At 35.7% G+C, this 20,982-nt stretch overlaps 2 protein-coding genes and 1 long non-coding RNA gene across 4 annotated transcripts; 2 read left to right on the top strand and 1 right to left on the bottom strand.

Annotated features, from left to right (window-relative positions):
• Positions 1-798: 798 nt before the first annotated feature.
• LOC140759737 (uncharacterized) lies at positions 799-8,459 on the bottom strand. Its single transcript, XR_012104258.1, has 2 exons — positions 8,305-8,459; positions 799-1,042 (listed from the first exon to the last, which is right to left on the bottom strand). It is a non-coding gene; the product is annotated as an uncharacterized lncRNA (long non-coding RNA).
• A 2,301-nt stretch (positions 8,460-10,760) lies between these two features.
• On the top strand, positions 10,761-15,462 carry LOC140759733 (transcription factor UNE12). 2 transcript variants are annotated; one of them, XM_073096370.1, is made up of 7 exons: positions 10,761-11,306; positions 11,470-11,559; positions 12,172-12,291; positions 13,290-13,355; positions 13,815-13,874; positions 14,087-14,161; positions 14,610-15,462. In XM_073096370.1, exons 1-7 carry the CDS (start codon positions 11,040-11,042, stop codon positions 14,835-14,837), a joined length of 906 nt encoding a protein of 301 aa, XP_072952471.1. In that variant the 5' UTR covers positions 10,761-11,039; the 3' UTR covers positions 14,838-15,462. The 2 variants fall into 2 exon arrangements, with proteins under 2 accessions (XP_072952471.1, XP_072952470.1); XM_073096369.1 differs by having other exon boundaries at positions 10,763-11,306; positions 13,815-13,880.
• A 1,078-nt stretch (positions 15,463-16,540) lies between these two features.
• LOC140759736 (uncharacterized) lies at positions 16,541-20,076 on the top strand. The gene is made up of 3 exons (XM_073096373.1): positions 16,541-16,758; positions 19,092-19,348; positions 19,825-20,076. The coding sequence occupies exons 2-3, from the start codon at positions 19,099-19,101 to the stop codon at positions 19,860-19,862; spliced, it is 288 nt and encodes a 95-aa protein (XP_072952474.1). The 5' UTR covers positions 16,541-16,758; positions 19,092-19,098; the 3' UTR covers positions 19,863-20,076.
• The last annotated feature ends 906 nt before the right edge of the window (positions 20,077-20,982 follow it).

Here is a 20,982-nt window from a genome sequence, read left to right as displayed (position 1 = left end):
GGATAAAACTAGTTTTCAGTTTATGGATCGTATGAAACATCGTTTCTAAAAGCAAAAGATGGACGGACTCATATATAACTTCTTGATATGAAGTGAATGTTAAATCACATGGAAAGAAAAGATGGAAGATATAAGATTTTTATTTATATTAGTCTTTTTATTTAACACTATTGTATCTTAAAAAACACACGAAATTAATTTTTATAAAGCTAATATGACTAATAAGGTTAGAAGGTCAACTCTAATATCAAATAATTATTATGAAAAAAATTATTTAGTGATTTAGCTTAATAGTTCAGCTTGGCTAATAGCTCACGGATGCAGTGGCTTAGAAGAAAGAACATAAATTAAGGATAAAATCACTCAGATCAATTTTAGAACAACTTTTGCTCTGATTTTAGAAGAAAGAAACTAGAAAAGAAAAATTAAGGATAAAATAGTCATTTCCTTTTTTTTTTTATTAACACTGATCGAGGGGGAAGTGAGAGGTTTTTTCATAATTTAGGAAGTTAATGTGTAAAAAATAAGACTAATTCGGTTGCATGTGAAAAATAGTTAATGTATAAGTGATCTGAGTGTGATTATTCCTAAAAACAATACGATAGTAAAAGTTACCCAGAGGCTGACAATATCAAAGAAATCGGCAAGGCCATTAGGTTTCTGCAAATATGATATGCAAGGAATTGGAATAACTCTAGAGGTAGCCCATTTTTTCACATGCAAACGCTCGGCGGAGTTTGGGCGTTAGCGAGAGTTACGTTCAAGAAGAAGAAATCTAAATAAGCAAAAGCCGGCAGATGGGAAAACTAGAAACGTGTGGAAATTGAATGATCTAATTCTTTATCCACTTTGCTCAAAACAAATACAAAAGGATATATTTACATTTATACTAAATAAAATGCTATATTTGGCAACTCGATGACACCTAAGGAGGCTAAGAAGTACTTGACCTTGGCATGATGTTTACGTGCCTTATCTCAAGTTAGTGTAGTCGTGTGGAGCTCAACCTTCGACATACACCACTTGTGTTATTCATTTTGTCCTGATCAAAGAGTAAAAAGATCAGAACACGATCTAAATGGCATAGCTTGACCTCAAACTTAGTTAACATGATCATGATACTGAGGTTAGCCAATGTGTAGAATCTGATTATCTTTTCAAAAAATATTTATGCAGAAACTACTTTTTAATTTTTATTAGTTATATCAGTTTTCTCAACAATTGAAAGGAATGCAAAGTATTTCCCTTGTTTCACACACGTCATAATGATGAGTTAGTTTTAAGTACTCACTATATAATGATTCAAGTTATATTGCTTCATCTGTATGTAATATTATGCAAGCTATAAGATGTTACTATATACTGGAATTTAAGTAGACAGAAAAATCTTCACATTGGTCATTAGCTGGTCTGGAATTCTAAAGATATGCTAACAGAAAATTATGGGAGAAGGGAGATCTAGAGAACAAAAATTCAGATTGCTTAAGAAAATATGAAAGATAAGATAACTTTGTATAATTAAGGGGTCAACAAAATAAACTAAGGGATGAGAACATGACGAGAGAAAAGAGATGCTAAGGTAGCAAGGGATAAAGAAGCAAAAAACAGAGACAAAGATCTAGAATGCTCTGACTAAAGAGGAAGATATTGAACTTGATTTGCGAGGAGAAATCAATTATTATTTTGTGAAGGGTGAAAGACGAAAATGATGCAAAAGTTGAAGAACGGGTTTTCAATATGTAGATTATACATATGGAAAAGGAAAAAATAATTTATGGGAAGAACATAGAAATTTAAATTGTTGGAAAAAGGAAACAGTAAAAGGGCCATTTGAGAAAGTGGAAGTTAGAGAAGTAGTTAATTAGATGGAGCAGATAAAACTCCTGTTCTAGAAATTCATCATGCACTCATGAGAAATTATGTAGATAGTGAGAAAAGAGATACAATGAAAAAATTCCAGAAGATGAAAGAACAGAGCATTTAAACCCATCACTCTACTCAATGGCAGTTAACTGAGTTCACAAACAGCTTATGAAAGGTAATAGATAACATTGATAAACATATCACAGAGTTCTTAAAATGGACAAATCAAAAGTGTGGTTCCTGCACATGATATATTATTTATTGCAAAAAGAAGAGGAAGAGGTTTATGATAATACCAGATGGGATTATACAGAGGAAAGTTTGGATAACCATGATCATATTTTCTATTTGTCCTTGTAGTAGATGGATTAATAAAACTTTGCCCAAAGCAAGAGTTTAGATATAAATAACAGGAATATGTCTAGATATGAAAAAATGGGACTAATAAATCTACAACATGCTGACAATACTCTATCAACTTTCTTCAGCAAACCTTAGTTCAAACTCGGAAATAACTATTACACTTGTTTAATGAATCTCAATTATTATAATTCTACAAATAACAGTCATTTGGTGTGTCCAGGTGATGATTTGCTGAAATTTTCAACTGTTATAGAAAACTTTCCTACAAAACACTTATATCCAACTTTTTAGAGGTAAGATAAATGGATCGATATCCTGTGATTAAGAGGATAGAGAAAAAATGTTAGCAGAACAGAGCAGCATATTACTGTTGTTAGGAACCTAGGAGAAGAATGACTTTTATAGATCCAAAAGACTACAACACTTCCATAAGGAAAAGGATTGATCAGTTCAAAGGAAGATTCCTACTTAGTGGATGTGAATTGTGGAAAAAAATGGACAGGCTATGCACTTGAGAAGGAGGGTTTGGTAGGTAAGAGAAAATAATTTGGAAATAGAAATTTTACATTTAAGAAAACTGGTGGCCGAGAGACAAGACTGGGCAAATATTGTGATCCCAAAATATTACATGTTATGACCTAAGCCTAAGCTGATCTAGTCTAGCCAAGCAAAATCACTAGATCTATTATTGGATTTACACACTATCTATCCTAGATTTGCTTATTTCTTTTAAGTTGTTCAATTAAGACCTTGTGGTCTATTGCATTTGCTTATTAGACCTAGTTGGTCTAAGTTTGCTTATTAGCATTAGTGGTAACTAGCTCAATTCGGAGTTAGCCACCTATAAATTGTGGTGTGCAGCTCTTTGCTTATTATGAAATGAATCAATTAGTTTTAGCTTTAGGAGTAGCCTTAATCTAAATAGCCTTCTTCAACACCTCCGAAATTTTCCTTTACACCTCCATCGCAATCATCCTCTACCACTCCTCCATTAGGTCGTGGCTACCCTCTCTTGATCTCAAACGAGACAATTTCCACACATAGAATTATTTGCAACTTCTTCAAATCCAAATCTGCTTTTCTAGATTTGGGCCGCTACATTATAGGATATTGAAAGCTGATTTTTTTGGCTTTTGACTTGGAATATTCAAAGATGATATCATGCTATGTCCATGAATATAAAAATCTGGAAAGGTTTTTGCTATAGGGATTACAAAAGAAATTGTAGATGGTAAAGCTACTTTTCTGAAAGATATTTAGTAGGGACATTGCAATCTGACATTAATGACCCCAAATTAACTTGTGTTAATGACGAAGACTTTAAAGTGGCAATAGGAATAGCAATAGTTGGAAATTTATATCAAGAAGAAATCTGGATGAAGGTTAAGGAAGAAGTTATCGAATGTGCTAGCTAGAGTAGTAATAACACACAAAATCGATGTTATCCTCCTTTTATCCTTTTCATATGCAACCTTTCATTTGCTGCATTTTGCAGCCACATGCTAACCAATATCTCAATCTCCTTATTTGCCACATCCATAATCCACCAGTGATCACACCTCAATTGCAGAAGCCCTTATTATTTTCAAACCAGATATGATGAATCTGATTTATTTTTTCATTCATTGTTCTCCAATTTTTGTTAGAGCTGAAACACTCCCAAGAAACTCATTCAATTGTACAAATTCTGATTTCTACTTTTTCTACATGTCATAAAGGAAAGTTGGTGTTAAGAATAATTTAGGGGAAAAAGATGGAAAACTAAATGGCTGGGAAAAGGAAGAGTTAACAGACCAATGAGGAAGAGGAAGTCAGAGAATAGTTTATTAAATGGATGCAGGCAAGATAAGGCTCCTGTACTAGATATATTTCATCATGGAGTCCTCCATAAATTATAAAATTCTGTAGATAGTGAGAGAAGGATAATATCAAGATGTTTCAAAAGCTGAAAGAGTGGAAGCATTTAGACCTATAATTCTGCTTAGCAGGAGTTATATAAGTTCACAAACAGCTTAGGAAAGGTCACGGATAAAGTTGATAAACAGATCATGGAGCACTTTCAAAAGGGCATATTTATTTTGGAAAGCATGTTTTCTGCACATGGCATATTATTACAAAAAAGAACAAGAATATTAAAATTAGATTTTGGAAGAACTTTATGAAAAGACCAGAAGGAACTATACAGATGAAGAGAGTTTAGGGAAAGGTGCATTTAGTGGATTACGATGGCGATTATTTCAGAAAGACAACAATAAAAATAAAGGAGGGTCTAGAATCATTGCAATACTTAGATATAGAAACAGTTTAAGGCAAGGAGATCAAGGATCACATTTTGTACTTGTTCTTCCTGGAGATGTATAGTGGATTAAATAGAACTTTGTGCAAAGCAAGAGAATTGAAATAGATAACAGGGATATGTATAGATATGAGTATATGATAAAAAGCAGAAGACTAAATCTATAGCATGCTGACAATTCTCTATTTCTTTTTAAAGAAAAAGAAAAGGGGTTCAAACTTCAAACTCAGAAGTAACCATTGCACTCATTTGAAGAAACCCCAAGTGTGTGTTGTGAACCAGCCCCGAGCTGGTTCGTCTAGTTGAGCTGGGGTTGTTGTGAACCAGCCAGAGATGGTTGGTCTAATCATAGTTGGTCTACTCAAGTTGAGTCTAGTTTAGGATTGTTTGGAGAACAAGTAGCCTAAAATGAGTACAATGGGGAAGATGTGAAATGGAGACTGAGATCTAGAATGTTATGGCTAAGGAGGGATATTAAACCTGATTTGCTTGGAGAAATCAAATATTATTTATCGAAAGGTGGAAGGCGAAAATGACGCATATATTGAAAATTGGGTTTTCAATAGTATTCTATAATATATATGTTATACAGGAAAGTTGGTGCTAAGGATAATTTATTGGAAGAAGATAGAAACTAAATGGCTTGGAAAAGGAAGAGTACATAGGTCAATGAGGAAGAGGAAGAGGAAGTTAGAGAGATAGCTTATCTAATGGATGCACATAAGATAATGCTCTTGTACTAATTAAATTTCATCATGGACTCCATAAATTATAGAATTTTGTAGATAGGGAGTAAAAGAATAAAATGAAGATGTTTCAAAAGCTGAAAGAGTGGAAGCATTTAGACCCATCATTCTACTCAACGGAAATTATATAAGCTCACAAACAGTTTAGGAAAGGTAAAAGATAATTTGATTGACAGGTCACATAGGATTTTCAAAAGGACATTTATTCTTGAAGGCATGTTTTCTGCACATGACATTTTATTACAAAAAAAGAGATATTACTAAAATTAGATTTCAAAGAGATTTATGACAAGATCAGAAGGACTATACAGAGGAAGAGAGTTTGGGAAAAGGTGTTTAGTGGATTGCAAAGGCAATAATTTTAGAAAGACAGCAACAAAGATAAAGGAGGGTCCAGGAATCAGTGAAACACTTAGATATCAAAAGGGTTTAAAAGGCAAGGAGACTAAGGATTAAATAGAACTTTGTGCAAAGCAAGAGAAATTAAATAGATAACAGGGATATGTATAAATATGAGTACATGACAGAAAGTGAATAAATAAATCCACAGAATGGTAAACATCCTCTATTTATTTTTCAATAAAAAGAAAAGGAGTTCAAACTACAAACTCAGAAGTAACCATTGTACTTGTTTAACTAAGAGCTGTTTGGTGTCTCTATGTGATGATAAAGAAAAAGGAGAAATATGCTGAAATCAACTGTATGCTATAAAGTACTTGTCCTTTAAAATAGGGTAAGAGAAATGGATTGACATAGTGAGATTAGGATCACGGAAGAGCAGATTAGTGTCGTAAGGAGGAAGAGTGAATTCGATTAATCCAATAACGAGTACCATATTTCCATACTGCTCATCAATCTATTGTTATCTAGATGGATGAGGAAAATGATCGATCAACTTAAAGGAAGATTCCCAATCAGTGGATTGGATGTGAAGAAAAATGAAGAGATATGCACCAAAGTGCAGATTGGTATGTAAAAGAACAAGAATTTCGATGATTGGGTAGATTTAAGAAAGTGGTGGTGGGGGAAACTTGAAAATATAAAGGTTAGGCGAGTATTATTGTACAGAAACATCAAAGGATCCTGAAACATGAGACTTTTTGGCTTTTGTCTTGGAAAACTCCAACATAGTATCCCTATGTGCAGGAATATAGGAATCTGGAAAGGTTTTTACTATATGGATAAGAAAAGAAATTAGTAGGGTGTTACATTCACAGTATTGTCAACTTGAGCTTGAGATTAAAATGGAAAATGGAATAGTAATAGTTGGAAATTGATTCCCAGAAAAAATCTATTTGAAGGTTAAAGGAAGAAGGAAAATTATTGAAAGTAATATCTACAGTACTAATAATACAGGGAATAGGTGTTATCTCATTTCCTCCTAATCCCCAAAATTTTCATTTGCTACATTTGCCACCACATGATAACTGATTCTCAAACTTCTCCTTTGCAACATCTTGCCTTGAAACTTTCTTATTTCCTTCATAATCCACCATGAAAGATCGTGGTCATACCTATATTTCTGAAGCTCTAATTATTGTCAGTAGGAAATACAAGGAATATATCCAGAAGCCTTTGATGTATTTTGCCTACTTTGTTATTCAGGTCTCTTTCCCTTTCACTACATTGTTTTTTACTTTATTGTCTTCCACATATCTTGCAGAATTACAATCACTTTCAAGTATCCATGCTTCAATCAATATGCATCTCGACTATTCCATATCTATATTGAAGTCTTTCTTTTCATCCCATTTATTTGGCCATACAGAGTAAATAAGCCCCCAACAGAGACCATCCTTTTTACCTTACAAGATCAACTACCAAAATATTTACCATCCTCAGTATAACCAAAGAATATCTCCCAAAAATTGACAATAGAAATCAACTCTGTATAAAGTATGTCTTAAAAAACTAAATAATCAATGAGGAAGAAGTGAAGTATATGAACCTGTCAATGTCAATCCTCCTTTAAAGCTCAAACCATTCCACCTCCCTCAATTAACTATTGACTGAATATGGATCCTTTTGCTTTGCCAAATTTGTGATACTTCTGCTTGTTAATCGAGCAATACCACATACCTTCATTCTTCAATAATCACATCCCATCATGCATATCTAACTTAAACTCAAAGCCTAGGAAGAAGTGATTAACCGCTATCTCTTCTAGCTAGAGGATCAGAGGACTATGATAAGATCGTTATCAGAGAGATGACCTTTCTCAATATATTTGTTCAGAAAAAGGCTTCAGTCTGCAAATACCCTTAATATCTACAAATGGTAGCATTCTTCGGGATACTTGGATCCTGAGATCTCCTTTAAATATCTAGCCTATAAGATACCCTTAATATCTACAGATGGTAGCATGTTGCTTGGTTCAGAGGACCCAAAAAGCCTGATGATGCATGTTGAACAAAACATGTCTCCACTGAGAGAGAGAGAGAGAGAGAGAGAGAGAGAGAGAGAGAGAGAGAGAGAGAGAGAGAGAGAGAGAACGATTGAAAGAGGAGCGCCTGCCATACGGCTGAGAAGAGAAATATGACGGGAAGTTTGTAAAAACTAGGGCTTTCACATGCTATATTAAATATTTTAGGGATCTCAGATAAAGAAATTGCTGTGCAGTCCTGTTCTGAATGATAGAAGCAAGATTCAAGAAAAAGATGAAGGTCAAGAACTTGTAATCAAGATTCAAGAAAAAGATGAAGGTCAAGACCTTGTAATTAAGATTCAAGAGACCGATGAAGGTCAAGACCTCGTCATCGAGATTGAAAAAGATGGAAGCCGTCATCGTGATTGAAATCAAGATTCAAGAATGTTGGCAAGGCCTCGTAATTAAAATTTAAGAAATCTATCAAAGGTCAAGACCTCGTTATCAATCCTAAGGGAAAGCAAGAAGAAAGATTCAAGAAACCGATGAAGGTCAAGACCTGCCGTTACCCACAATGCAACAAGAACCGACCTCACAAGCGTCAATATTCGAGCGTAGATCATACCCAGTCACATGAATAAGAAAGAACAACGGCAACGAACCAAGATTACCTCATATCCGAGCTCTTCTTGGCGTCTGTCCCGCGACGTCGAGCTCGTCGGAGCACCACCGGAGGCCCTCGTCTTCCTCTCTTCAAGAGAACGAAGAAAGGGAAAGAGGGAAAGAGAGGAGAGAGACGTTACTGGAGGAGGAGAAATTGGCAAAGTAAGCCTCGATTTCGAATGTTTCGGATCACTGTATCGAAGTTACATATTCACTTCTCAATCTCCGCGTCACAGCGGCGTGGGCCCACTTACGTGTAACTACCTATGGAACATTCCAGATTACACCCTGTTTTAGTGACGTATTATGTATTGAACCCTACTTTTTCAACACTTTAAAATCAACCTTATACTTTTCCAAAATTTGTTAGCCTAATCAACTAAACCACGCATAATGAAGTTTAGCCTAGTTAATTTGGCTGGTCCTGCTAATTTGAAACTAATTTAAAATTAATTAAATGATTACCAAACCATCCTTTATTGTTTGACAGAGAGTGGTTAAATTATTCAATATTTAACACCTCAGCCATTGAGAATTTTATAATCAGACTTTTGATTTTATAATTTTCATGTGACACCCTGCTGTTACTTTAATGAGCTATCATTAAGCATAGTCCTAACTTTACTTATAAAATTATTAAAATACTCTTGGAAATTTTAAGCTTGGCCCACCCTTTTTAAGTTATATATCTCTCTTCTTAATTCACAAAATCAAAAAATAAAAATAAATCTAGATTTTAGTCACCCTACTTATATCTAACTAGACCTTATCAAACGGTTCAGCTTGCTCGTGCTCGCTCTGCCCAACTTGGCCAGGTTTGGACTAGGCTAATCTTGGCCTCGACCCGTTTTAGACTCGAGCTCGAATTATCAATGGGTGACATATGCCAACTATTTGTCCATCTGGCCCTACTTGGAAGCCTACTTCAAAAGCCTGCTCATCAACCAGCATGAAAGCCCACTCACTTTGTATTGTTTAAGTTTTTTAATTTATTATTTAAAAATATAAGGAATAAAGATATAAAAAGTAAACGGTAAAAAGAATTCAAACAGACCGTAATGGATTAGACTATTCTAGCTCGATCCAAACTCAGCCTAACTCAACCTACTTACGAGTGGCTACGAACACAGTCTCCATGTGGGCCCACATGATAAGAGTGACTATATCCCACCAACAAATAATTCGGATATTTTAAAGTTATTTTATTATTCCAAGAGGTATTTCTTGCTCGATACTCTTTCGTTTGAAATGGAAAATAAAAGAAAATGTAATGTGTTATTTAAAAATTACTCTTTAAAAGAAATTTATCGGACCTTTTCACTAAAAAGCGAATTCTGTGCGTTAGCCAACGCGTTCAGACTTCAGACCTCCTGGTCGGTCCAACAAATGCGGCGCCAAAAAGATCAAAACACTCCGCTGAACGGTCCAGATTAGAGAACATGTGGGCACCCATGTACGGCGGCCAATCCAATTTGTCCGTTCTCGTAGTTCGCCCGGACCAAATCGGATATCTTCATCTGCACTGAATCCTGACTCATTGAAGAGAGAATTAAATAGGAGTGGCAAATTGTGTTTGCGTCCAATCGGATTGGATCACTTTTAAACCAATAGTAACACGATGGATCTATTTATTAAATGAGTTAAATGAACTCAATTTAAATAGGTTGAATAAATTATACGTATTATGAATTATTTAGATTATAAATAAGTTAATTCGAATCTTAAAATATCCATCTGTTGAACTTAAATGGAATGATTTGGTTAAACGATTTGTTGAACTTAAAATATTCATCAGTTGAAAGAATAAATGCGGTTATGAAACCTTCATTGCGTTAGACAAGTCAACTAGTTTTTAATCCGAACTCGACTATGCTAAAGCTAAAGTCACTCGAAATCTTTAAATTACACCCCCATTTCTAAGTCCCTAAATATTAGAATCGATAATTTGGACTTCAAGTTTCTCTAAGTTCACTGTTTGAAGCTATAAAATTAAAAATTAATTGGTTTTATTGGGTTTAGATAAATTTCAGTAAGTGTAATTAGATCCCATGAATTTAGATATAATTCAACTATACGACCTAAGTTAATATCTGTGGGCAATGAGTAAAACGGACAGTGCTAAGCGATTATAATGTGATAATTCATTTAGGATACAATAATTCAACTATTATCTAAATAATCTGTATAATAAAAATACAAATAAACTCGTTACAATTTAAATAATTTATATCGTTGGATTAATCTATTTTATAACTCATATAAGTAGTTAATACCTAAATAAATACATGGCCTACGGTACGGCAACCGGAGGGCCGTAGAATTACCGTATAGATTTATCCCTTTTATACCTAAATAAATGCATGGCCTACGGTACGGCAACCGGAGGGCCGTAGAATTACCGTATAGATTTATCCCTTTTATAGTTTTGGATTCCTCACTTTCTTACTTCCTCCATCTGCTTTACTTTTTAAAGCCTCGAGGCTCTCGACCCCATTCCAACGCCTTCCATTTCTCTCCGCACGCATACATACACACTTTCTAGTAGTAGTGATTGAAGCCTTCTTAGTGCTAGGAAAGAAGACAAAGAACAAAGGAAAGCAAAGAAAGAGAGAAAGAAAAAACCTTTCTTCTCCTCTTTTCGCCTTTCGATGCCCTTTGCTAACCTCGACGCCCATCGACACCTCTCTCTCCTCCTCCTAGGGTTTGCTTCGCCGGAGAACTCCACTTCCTCGGCGAGATAGTCATGGCGAACCAGCCGACGCCGCCGCCGCCGGATGGCATAGCCGACGACTTCTTCGACCAGATCTTCTCTATGCAGTCCTACGCCGGAGGTGACGGAGGTCTCGCCGGCGGCGAAGGTCACCTCGCCGGGATGGTACTCCCGAGCCGCTCTGGCGACGGCGACGGTGCCGGTGGTGGACCGCCGTTTCCCCTCGCTCTTAGCTTAGAGCATGGGAAGGGGGAGGGGTCAGGGAGCGGTAAGCGGCTCCGTGAGGAATCGGAGGGGAAGGTAGCGGTTGAACGGATCTCGACTTTTGGTTTCTTCTTTGCTTAGTCTTCCTCGAATGGCGTCCATGCCTCTGTCGAGAAGAGATAGGGGACTTACTGCCATTGGGAAGAGTTTAGGGTTTAGTTTTAGAAAACTGATGTCACTGGTTCATTTTCTTGATCAGGAAAGGGAGCCCGTGCACTTGGCTGGGCTGTTTCCACCGGGATTCGGACAGATGCAGTCGCATCAGATGCGACCTAATCCTCCGCCGCAGGTTCGCTTGCTTCTCCACTGAGCTCGGAGATCATTAATTATGTTTTCTAAATTTAATCGGCCTCCAAGTAAATATTTATAGTTCCTACTACGAGATTGAAGAGCCACGATCCTCATTTGCTTCCTCTTTTTTGTGACCAAATTCTGGTCTTTGGTTGAAACTGGAGCAATCGTGCAATTTATGCTCTTCTTTTTTGAGTTTGGACTGTGTTTTCTGGATTGGTTGCAATCTGTGAAGGGATTTGTGCTGAATGGTCTTGTCCTTTGGAATGTATGGTAATCTAAAATTGAAACTTGTACTTCTCCGGGGAGTTCAATCTTTAATATTTTTTTTCTGAGCCAACTCGAGGTAGGAGAATAGTATTTACTTGAAAGCTCAAAGCATTGGCACTGTCGAATATGGGGAAGTATCATTTATCAACAAGTGAGTTTTCAAGGAGGTTCTAAAGAGATATTAGCTAATTGTGTGACGTAAGATGATCCAGCATATTGATGGCAAATATTTTTTTTGCACAAATATTTTCTTTTTCTTCGGTGTCCTCTTATGCTTGCAAATGGATTTTCTATAGCTTTTTTAATTCTTCAATGCTCTTTTCTTTGATTCTATCATCAGGTTTTTCATGTACAACCAAAGCAAGGTGGAGCTGCTGGAGTGCCACAACCACCAGCCCCACGACCAAAAGTGCGGGCAAGGCGTGGACAGGCCACCGACCCTCATAGTATCGCTGAACGGGTAATTTGTTGCACTTACGTTAGTGCACATAACATGTCTTCTACCAGGAGTTGTCCAAAAGCTCCTCTTTATATGAAACTGTAGTATTCCTATTTTTTGTTGGTGGCTCAAATTTCAAAATTTTTGTAAACATTTATGTATACAACATTATTTTAGCAAGTTTGTGTCTAAGCATTTGAATACAGTGAAGCTGCCTAGGTTTTCCCAAGCAATTTACATAAATTTTCCTATTATTCTCAATTATGATGAATTATGTTGAAACCTGCCATTAGTATTAAATGTTAACAGTTGATGGTTCATGAATTTTTTGAGTTTTAGTGTTCATTTTTTTTTCCCTTTTTTTTTCCGGGGTAATGTTATTAGGTATAATTGCTTTCTCCCCTATGTTTATCCTTTGTTTTGTTTTCTTTGCCCCTTTGGATCACTAACATTTCACACATGTAATATGTAAACACTGGGGATCCCTTTTCCTCTTTCTCCAGTTCTTCCTTTAAGTTGATTTTCAAATGCACTTATTTTATCGACCTTCTCATAAGCTAAATCAGAATCTATACTTGACCAAATTGAAACTTGGACTCGAGGATTTGATGATACCTGTAAATGCTCTTAGCTCATGTGAATTTTTCTGTCATAATTAATAGGCATGCAAGTAGCATATGTCGTTAGAATTTGTAGTTATCTTGTATTTCTTAACATCTAGACCGCACAATGGGTTTGCTCTAATTAATCCAATTCTACTTTGTCCTAAAGATCTCTCTAGCACTATAATAATATCAGAAATACTGAAGATGAAGATGTGGAATATTGCAATACTTAATTTTCCTCATGTTACTTTATTGGATTCTGCATTTTTCAAGCAGTTTCAATAGACATTAGGATGGATCAAAACTTCACTAGGGTTTTGTAGTTCAGGAGAAAATGAACCTTTTCTGCACTTCTATCTTGTATACTTTAGCAGATTCTGAAGCACCATTTTCAATCTTTCTTTTGTGGTGCAGCTGCGAAGAGAAAGAATAGCTGAAAGGATGAGAGCATTACAGGAACTGGTACCCAACACCAACAAGGTCATCACAATACGTTTCTATCTTATCATATTTTTGGTATTGCTCTCTTTGTTAACTAGTATACCGAGAAGTTTTAGGTTCTTGACATATTGCAATTGATAAAATTGGCATTGGGACCATTTTAATGATTCATGATCTCTCTATCATCACGACCATAGTTTTCCATTTGTTGTTTTTATTTTTATTTTAAATGACAAAAACAACTGAAAAGATTTGTTTACTATATCTATGTTCGTTTTAAAAAGTGTATACACAAGAATTATTGTCTCTGGATCCCTTCCAAGTTTAAAGTTCCATGGTTCTTATATTATGTGCACATAATTCTTAGGGAAGTTCAATAGTGAGTTTAGATTTACAAAAATCAGATATAGGAAAACTATCTTACCCTGAAAACCTTAGTAGTGATCAGAATACTGATCTCAGCAGTTGGATACTAATAATTTGCATTTATTAGTGCAGACAGATAGAGCAGCCATGCTTGATGAGATTTTAGATTATGTGAAGTTTTTGAGGCTACAGGTAAAGGTAAATTAATGTTCTTTCAACCTTAATTACGTTACTGTAAGTGCAAATTTAACCCGAATTTCAATTACCTTCTGAATGATGGTACTTTTGCGCTATGCATCATATTTGTTTATACCCTTTTCCAATTTCTGTTGATATTCATCTGTTAATATAATCATGTGTCTGTTGCATTTTTTAACTTTCATCTTTAATAATTTAAATGTTAGGTTCTGAGTATGAGCAGACTGGGTGGTGCTGGTGCTGTAGCTCAGCTTGTAGCTGATATCCCTCTATCTGTCGAGGTAAATCATGAGTATGATGTAGTTGCTCTTCTTCTTAAGTAGCCAAATGGTTATTGTTAAGGAGCAAAAGGTTAGTTATGCATCTTGTTTGATATCGAGAGAGAACTGAATTCCTATAGTGTGCTTATCTAGGAACTTAGGTTACTACCCTTGCAGATTGTGTGTTTATATCTAGGACTTAAGTTGCTGCACTTTCAGATTGTGAAAAAGGATGATATTTTGAGAACCTATACACATTTTCCTCTCTGATCAATCCCCTTGTGAATAGGAGATATAGGAAAACCTAGGGCCCTTATTGGGATACCAGTCTTGTCACCAAGGACCTGACTCTCGCTCAATTTGGCATATCATACATATCTTGGATTTTCTGGAGTCCCTAGGATTTTTTCGCCAGATGTAATTTTTACTAGCTTATTTAATTGTTACATCCTTTGCAAAATGTCAACAGGGGGAGGCAAGTGAGAGTGGGAGCAAGCAGCAGGTCTGGGAAAAGTGGTCAACAGACGGCACAGAGAGGCAAGTAGCGAAGCTGATGGAAGAAGATATTGGAGCAGCGATGCAGTTCCTCCAATCCAAAGCCCTATGTATGATGCCAATTTCACTTGCAATGGCAATTTATGACACACAACACCAGCCTGAAGGCCATTCAGTAAAGCCTGAACCAAATACCCCTTAATAGTATAGAACCATGAATCACGCATGCTCATCCACATCTTCTACTAGAAGCTGGCCCCATCCAATTACAGGAATTTGCACAGTTTGATCCTCTAACAGTGAGTCAGAAAAAGACCTCAAAGTTCCCCCATGTTGGACGAATGCCATCTGATGTCACCTTCTCAACTTCTTTACCCCTTCTTTTGTCAAAGTCAGTCTGATTGCAAGGACATGGCAAATGAAAGAGTCTACTCATGTTTCCATATCTTTCAATGTTTTTATGAGTGAAGGGGAGAGCTACTATAAGTCTTGCCTGTTATTATTTTGCTTTGCTGGTGCTGTAGTGCACTAACCATACACTTTGTGGTGGGGACTGCTTTTGCTAGTGGGTGTTTGGACTAATCAAAAGGGATGGATGTGTGTGAATCTGCACATATAAATTTGACCATAGTTGAAAGTTAGTTGGAATGGAAAATGATGGTGATGGTGATGTAATCGTTCTCTCTTGAGTCAAGGGAGGCTGTTCCTGCACTCAGATTGCTTGTTAGTGGTGCATGTTTCTTAAGTGGGCTGTGTTTCTTTCAATTTCCTCAAAGTCATCATATTGATTGGGACATTGGCCTAACATTTTGCCTGTGCCTGCGTTATCTTATTGGCTCATTGATCTCATCTTTTCTTTTCTAGATTTGTTTCTTGGATCACCTTTCTTAGATGCTTTGCACTTGCATTCTACTTCTCTTTTGATTCATGTGCTGCTGTAGATGATGCAGTATGCTGTAGGGGGAGGTGTGGCAATTCATCTTGTGATTCATAAGTTCCAATTAGAGGTGTATATTGAATCATTCCCGGGACAACTTATGACTTTATAGGTGGTTACATGTCAACTCTAAGAGTAATCATTCTCTTAACTTGGAATATATATCTTTATCTGATTTCAGATACTGCATGGTTATTAGCAGTTGGCCATGATCTACTAGATCTTGCTTTATCTCCGGAGAGATACTATTAGGCCCTGCTTTAAACGTCCACTTTTAGATAGCTTTAAATCTAGCTCTTTTGCGTCCCATATGGATCTGGCGGTGAACTTCTGGATTGTTTTCGAGCAACCAGGGGGTTTGATATTGCTTTTGCTCATTGATGGATTATGCTGACTGGTCGAGTTAGTCAGGAATTGCCCAACAAAAGCTGAAAAAGGAAAAAAAAAAGAATCGCACTAATAAAAAGCAGCAAAAAAAAAACGAAGTAATTTAATGCAACGTGTTTTTCTTGTTTGTAAATATACATCATGTTTCAAAATATCGACTTTCACTGTCATTGAGTATTTGTTTAGGGAATTTGCATTTAAAGCCCTAACTTTTAGTGATTTTATGGTTCATAACTTTGTCTTCATTATTTTCAATCTCTGGGGGCATTTGCACTAAAATTTATAATATTAAAATTGAGTTTTTGTGCTCACACTTTATATAAATTATATACAATCTGTTACAAAAAGATCTATATTTAGTGTAGAAAGTCAGTATAAAAGGTATATATTTAGTATGTTTATATACATTTACGAAAGGTATATATAAATGCGCTTAGGCAATGTGCAAATGACGAGCAAGTTGCCATTCGTCTTTTAGTGGCCCGCTGATTGCTTGTGTTTTAGCGGATCGGGTAATGCAAATCGGGTAACAGGTCGGACTATTGACTACCTGAAAAAAAACCAAAACCAAAACAAAGCCTACTCTGCCCTAACCCTGTCGAGCTCTCCCTCTAACCCTGTCGAGCTCTTCCTCCTCTCTTGAGCCACAGTAGCAAGCGGTATTGGTAGCGGCAGCGGCACTGGTGAAGGCAAGCGGCGGTGACTAACTTAAAAAAAGAAACCACTCTGCCCCAACCCGATTGAGCTCTCTTCTCCTCTCGCTCCTCTCTTAAGTGACGGCAGCAAGCGGTAGCGGCAGGTAACTTCTCTTTTCCTCTTCTCTTTTTTCTTTGCTTCTTGCCTTTCCTTCTCTGCGCCGGCAAGCCACGGCAAGCGGTAGTTGCCATCTGCCAGCTGCTAGCTTCTCTTCTTCCCTTTCACTCGGTTGGTTGTTTCTTCTTCCCGTCCACTCTCGGCGCCGGCAAGCATGTACTATGTTAAATTATTAATTAATTGCTAAATGCTAATTAGGTAATTAGAATATTAGATTGTGAAAGGGCAATTACTGAAATGCAGTTTGTAATTACGTGCTTACTGCTTAGTTTTGTGAATTGGCAATTACTGAAAAGTCTGAAAAGTATTACTTGGCAGTTACTGTTTTACTCTTTTTAAATCAAACATTAATTGCTGTCTTACTGATTTTGCACAGTAATTAGTTTGTAAAATGTGAATTAAAAATATATCATATATATTTCTTTTTTATATATAAAAAATACTAAACCGTCTTGTCACCCTTCTTTCGCCTAGGCGCCAGGTGGTGGGAACCGCCCGCCATTTAGGGCTGCCTTTCAAAATACCATAGAAAATGAATGCACTTAGTTTCTATTACCAAAATTTAAAGACTTCTGATGCAAATGACTCATATCTTGGTTAGAGTTGATGTCAATCTGGAATAGGAGAATTAATTAACTTTGTTCACTCCATTGTTGTATTGTTGTGTTATATTAGTTGGTAATAAATTAAAAATATATTTTTATTAATTATTTATTGGTGACTTCATGTTGTATCCATATACTGTTATTAAATTTTTAAGAATTTATCGTATCCCAGTATCTCGTACCTGTATTTGTGCCTTCACTGCTAGAGTGGTAATGTTTTTAGGAACTAATCTTGTAGGTTAGTAAGTTCCAATTGAAACTATTGAAAGCTTGTAGAAAACTGACTCTTGACCATCCAGTCTAGCCAACAACAATATGATACATAAAAGTTGTTGGGCCTAAACATGTCGATGCTGAGGGCTTTGGAGAGAGCCGAGTCAAGCTTGATCTACAAGCTCGAAAATAATCATGAGTTGCTCGATCAAGCTCAGATTGATAAGGCTTAAAAATAATAATATAATATTTACTATTATATAAGATATAATACATATGACTAATATGAACCTTTAGATCAAGATCTAAATGCTCATAATATTTTACTATATTAGTTCTTAGATTCTTACTCCCTAGGGTTTGAAGTTAAAAACTTAGAAAACCCAAAGCCTAAACTCAAACCCAAACCCAAACCCAAACCCAAAGTTTACTACCTACGTATTAGATAATTTTTCTTTTCTAAAACTTTGGTGTGATATAACCTTCACCATAAAATCAGGTCTTATTTCAAGCATGATTCAACCCTAAATTGAGTTTGATTCATTCAAACTTGATCAGGCTCGATTTACGCTTGAAATTTCTTGTTGATCAACTCGTTTAGGACTCAAACTCGAAATTGGCTTGAAATTGTTTTGAATAGAACTTATTTCAATTCAAGCTTGATTAAATTATTAGGCTAAAAAATAACTTCGAATCAAGCATGATCTTGAGCTTGGCTTGATCAAGCTTGGCTCGGCTACACACCTAGGCTTTACTAATCCCTCTATTCTTTGTTTATGCAAAGTTGCTGCATTTTCAGAGAACTTTACTTGCAGTGTTATTTATAAAGAATGAGTGTGTTTTGTTATTCCAAATTTTTTCAAATGTTTATGCTTCTCTTCCCAAGTTTCAAGTTGTATGGATATGGATTTAGCCATCTCTTATGTACGTCTAATGTAGGCAATACTTTAGTTGTATTAGTTAGTGTAAGTTCTGTCTTTTCACTATATGGTTGTTTAACAGTTCGTAGTTTGTGTTGATTTGGATGTGGATCTTGTTAGTTGAAAATCTGGGTAGCTTATTTGCTTCAAATTGTGGTTGGCACCTATCATTTCAGACACCATCTGTTGTAGACCATTTATCACTTGCCAACTTGTGAATGGTGCCAATACTATGCATAAAATTGGTACAGACAGGGCTTGTTGCATGTGTTGTGTATCTATTGCAGCTTTTTTCCAACTCTATGTTTCAAATATTGATTTTATAAATATTTCTATATTAGCATGAGCATGATTTATCTTGCTGCATGTCTATATGCTGCTGTAGAGAATACCTGTCAGACTTTAATTTATTACTCTTCTGTTTTTACCATCTTTGCAGCTATCTTAATGCGGATAACATGTTAGAAATGACATCTATGTTTCATATCTTGTTGTTTCTAGTGCTTTATGTTGCCGGATTATCTCTTACTAGTGCAAGTTTGTTTATGAGCTTTTGCCAATTCTTTTTTTTTGGTCCAAAGTTTCTCTATGGGAACAGAAGAGACTAAAGATGTGCTGAGAAACATGGATTGGAAGACAGTTGGTCATGCTATCACTCCTGATTCAAGTGAACCAGTTATCAAAAAGCGGTTGCCAAAGAAACTTAGACAAGTGCCTGACTACTATTTTTTACCCCGACTATCTTTACCTAAAGCTATTGCTATCTATGGTGCTGTCTGTGCTGCTGGAGTTGGCGCTGGAATGCTGCTAGAGGTTTGGATAAACAAAAAGATTCAAGGTGAGTTCTCACTGCACTGAAGGTGCATTTGTATATCGGTTTCTGACTTTCTGTAAATTGTCATATGCTATATCACTTGGATAATCTCAGACTACTGCCCATTTTCCACCGACTAGCGAATCATCGAGAAAGTGTTTTGATGTCTAGATTCTTGGTACATTGTTCTCAGTAAATTGAAATCCACCTATGGAATAGTTCAATGCCCATTAGTTTGATTGCTGAAGTCTCTCAAAAATAACAATTTATTGGTCAGAACTTCTGCTCGATGGTGTTTCATTGGATGCATTACTGGGTAGTTTTGATGGTTAACTACTAATGAAGCTGTCATATTTTTCTTTTTGTATATCCTTGGAAGCTTTATATAAACAGCATATTAGTTGAACAGTAAGTCATTAAGTACAATTCTGGTGTTGTTTCTGTTGGTTATCTCGGAATCATTGCATCTTCTTTCTAAACCATGCTATCTTCACATGCAGAGGATGGTGGTATCATCTGGGAAATGGACAAATCCTGAATGACGCCATTCAATTTGTCGTTAATGAGAGACCTTGTAGACATCAGTTTCAAACATACTCAGATCTGTAGTAGGCTTTTCAGCTTTAAAGTTTCTGCCTATCTTTTACAATTGTTTCCATAGGCATTTGGTCTGTTGTCTCTTATGGCATTCTCTGTGCTGCTTAACTGAATCTTAATACACACAGCGACAAATATAAGTGTAACATGAGTGGAATAATACGAAATTTCTATTAAATTTGTCAGGAGTTGCAGGCTTTCTGATGCCTTGTTCTACTTAACCAAGTACACGTGTACTAATCCTTCTATTTTATAACTTGATCGAAATCACAAATATGTTTTTGATTTAATTCAATTGATGCTCAACCTACTTCTGCTGAACATACCAACAGTTTACTTGATGGAGAGGAAGGATTTTGTGTGATTCACGCATACATCACAACTATGAAATATAGGGCTGAGAATGGATTAAGTGCAGATTAGCACCCTTTTTGTAACAAAAAAAAATTGGATAAATATTACATACTGTTACATATTTTCTTTGTTCGGTTTCTGATTGAACGAAATATATTTATATCTGGTTTCTAAAGCCATAAATTATGATACCGCTGAAATTTGTAATATATCCACCTAAATATATAGAATGCATGCTCGCATGAAAATAAATAACAATCGTTTGTTAACTCACATTTTCATGATGATTTAGTGCATTAAGTTCATCTTTTCACCCTGCATGCTTCATCTCATAAGAGTATCCAGATATAGAGTTTGAGAAATAAACCCCATTTCTATATAATTTCGTATATTTTAAAAAAACTATATCCCACACATATAAAATATAATATAAAAAATTGGTTTTTAGTTTATAAATTCCTTAAGATATCTTTTTTTTTTCAAAGCTAAATTAGACTCATTATGATATCCACTTTAATTAAATGGTTATCAAAAACACATTTCATTTCCTCGACATTTAATAAAAAAAAGGACGAAATATATAAAATCTTTATTTACATTTTCCTTTTTTATCATTATAATTTTAATAATGGTACTGCTCTAACCATTTCTCACCCGTACAGATCCTATCTTCTTCCTCCACGAATCACAACCGTTCGCTCTTCTTC

This window comes from Typha angustifolia, chromosome 4, assembly GCF_048772165.1.
Source record: "Typha angustifolia cultivar Huaian chromosome 4, ASM4877216v1, whole genome shotgun sequence".
Taxonomy (NCBI): Eukaryota; Viridiplantae; Streptophyta; class Magnoliopsida; order Poales; family Typhaceae; genus Typha; species Typha angustifolia.
This window is presented reverse-complemented; position numbering and strand designations above follow the sequence as displayed.

What these genes read in the sequence shown, in the direction of transcription:
- LOC140759736 (XM_073096373.1), top strand. Translation starts at nt 19,099, where the DNA reads ATGGGAACAGAAGAGACTAAAGATGTGCTGAGAAACATGGATTGGAAG. An exon ending in GATAAACAAAAAGATTCAAG is followed by an intron (nt 19,349 to 19,824) that starts GTGAGTTCTCAC and finishes CTTCACATGCAG; the next exon opens with AGGATGGTGGTATCATCTGG.
- LOC140759733 (XM_073096369.1), top strand. Translation starts at nt 11,040, where the DNA reads ATGGCGAACCAGCCGACGCCGCCGCCGCCGGATGGCATAGCCGACGAC. An exon ending in GTGAGGAATCGGAGGGGAAG is followed by an intron (nt 11,307 to 11,469) that starts GTAGCGGTTGAA and finishes TTTCTTGATCAG; the next exon opens with GAAAGGGAGCCCGTGCACTT. An exon ending in TGGTACCCAACACCAACAAG is followed by an intron (nt 13,356 to 13,814) that starts GTCATCACAATA and finishes TTATTAGTGCAG; the next exon opens with ACAGATAGAGCAGCCATGCT.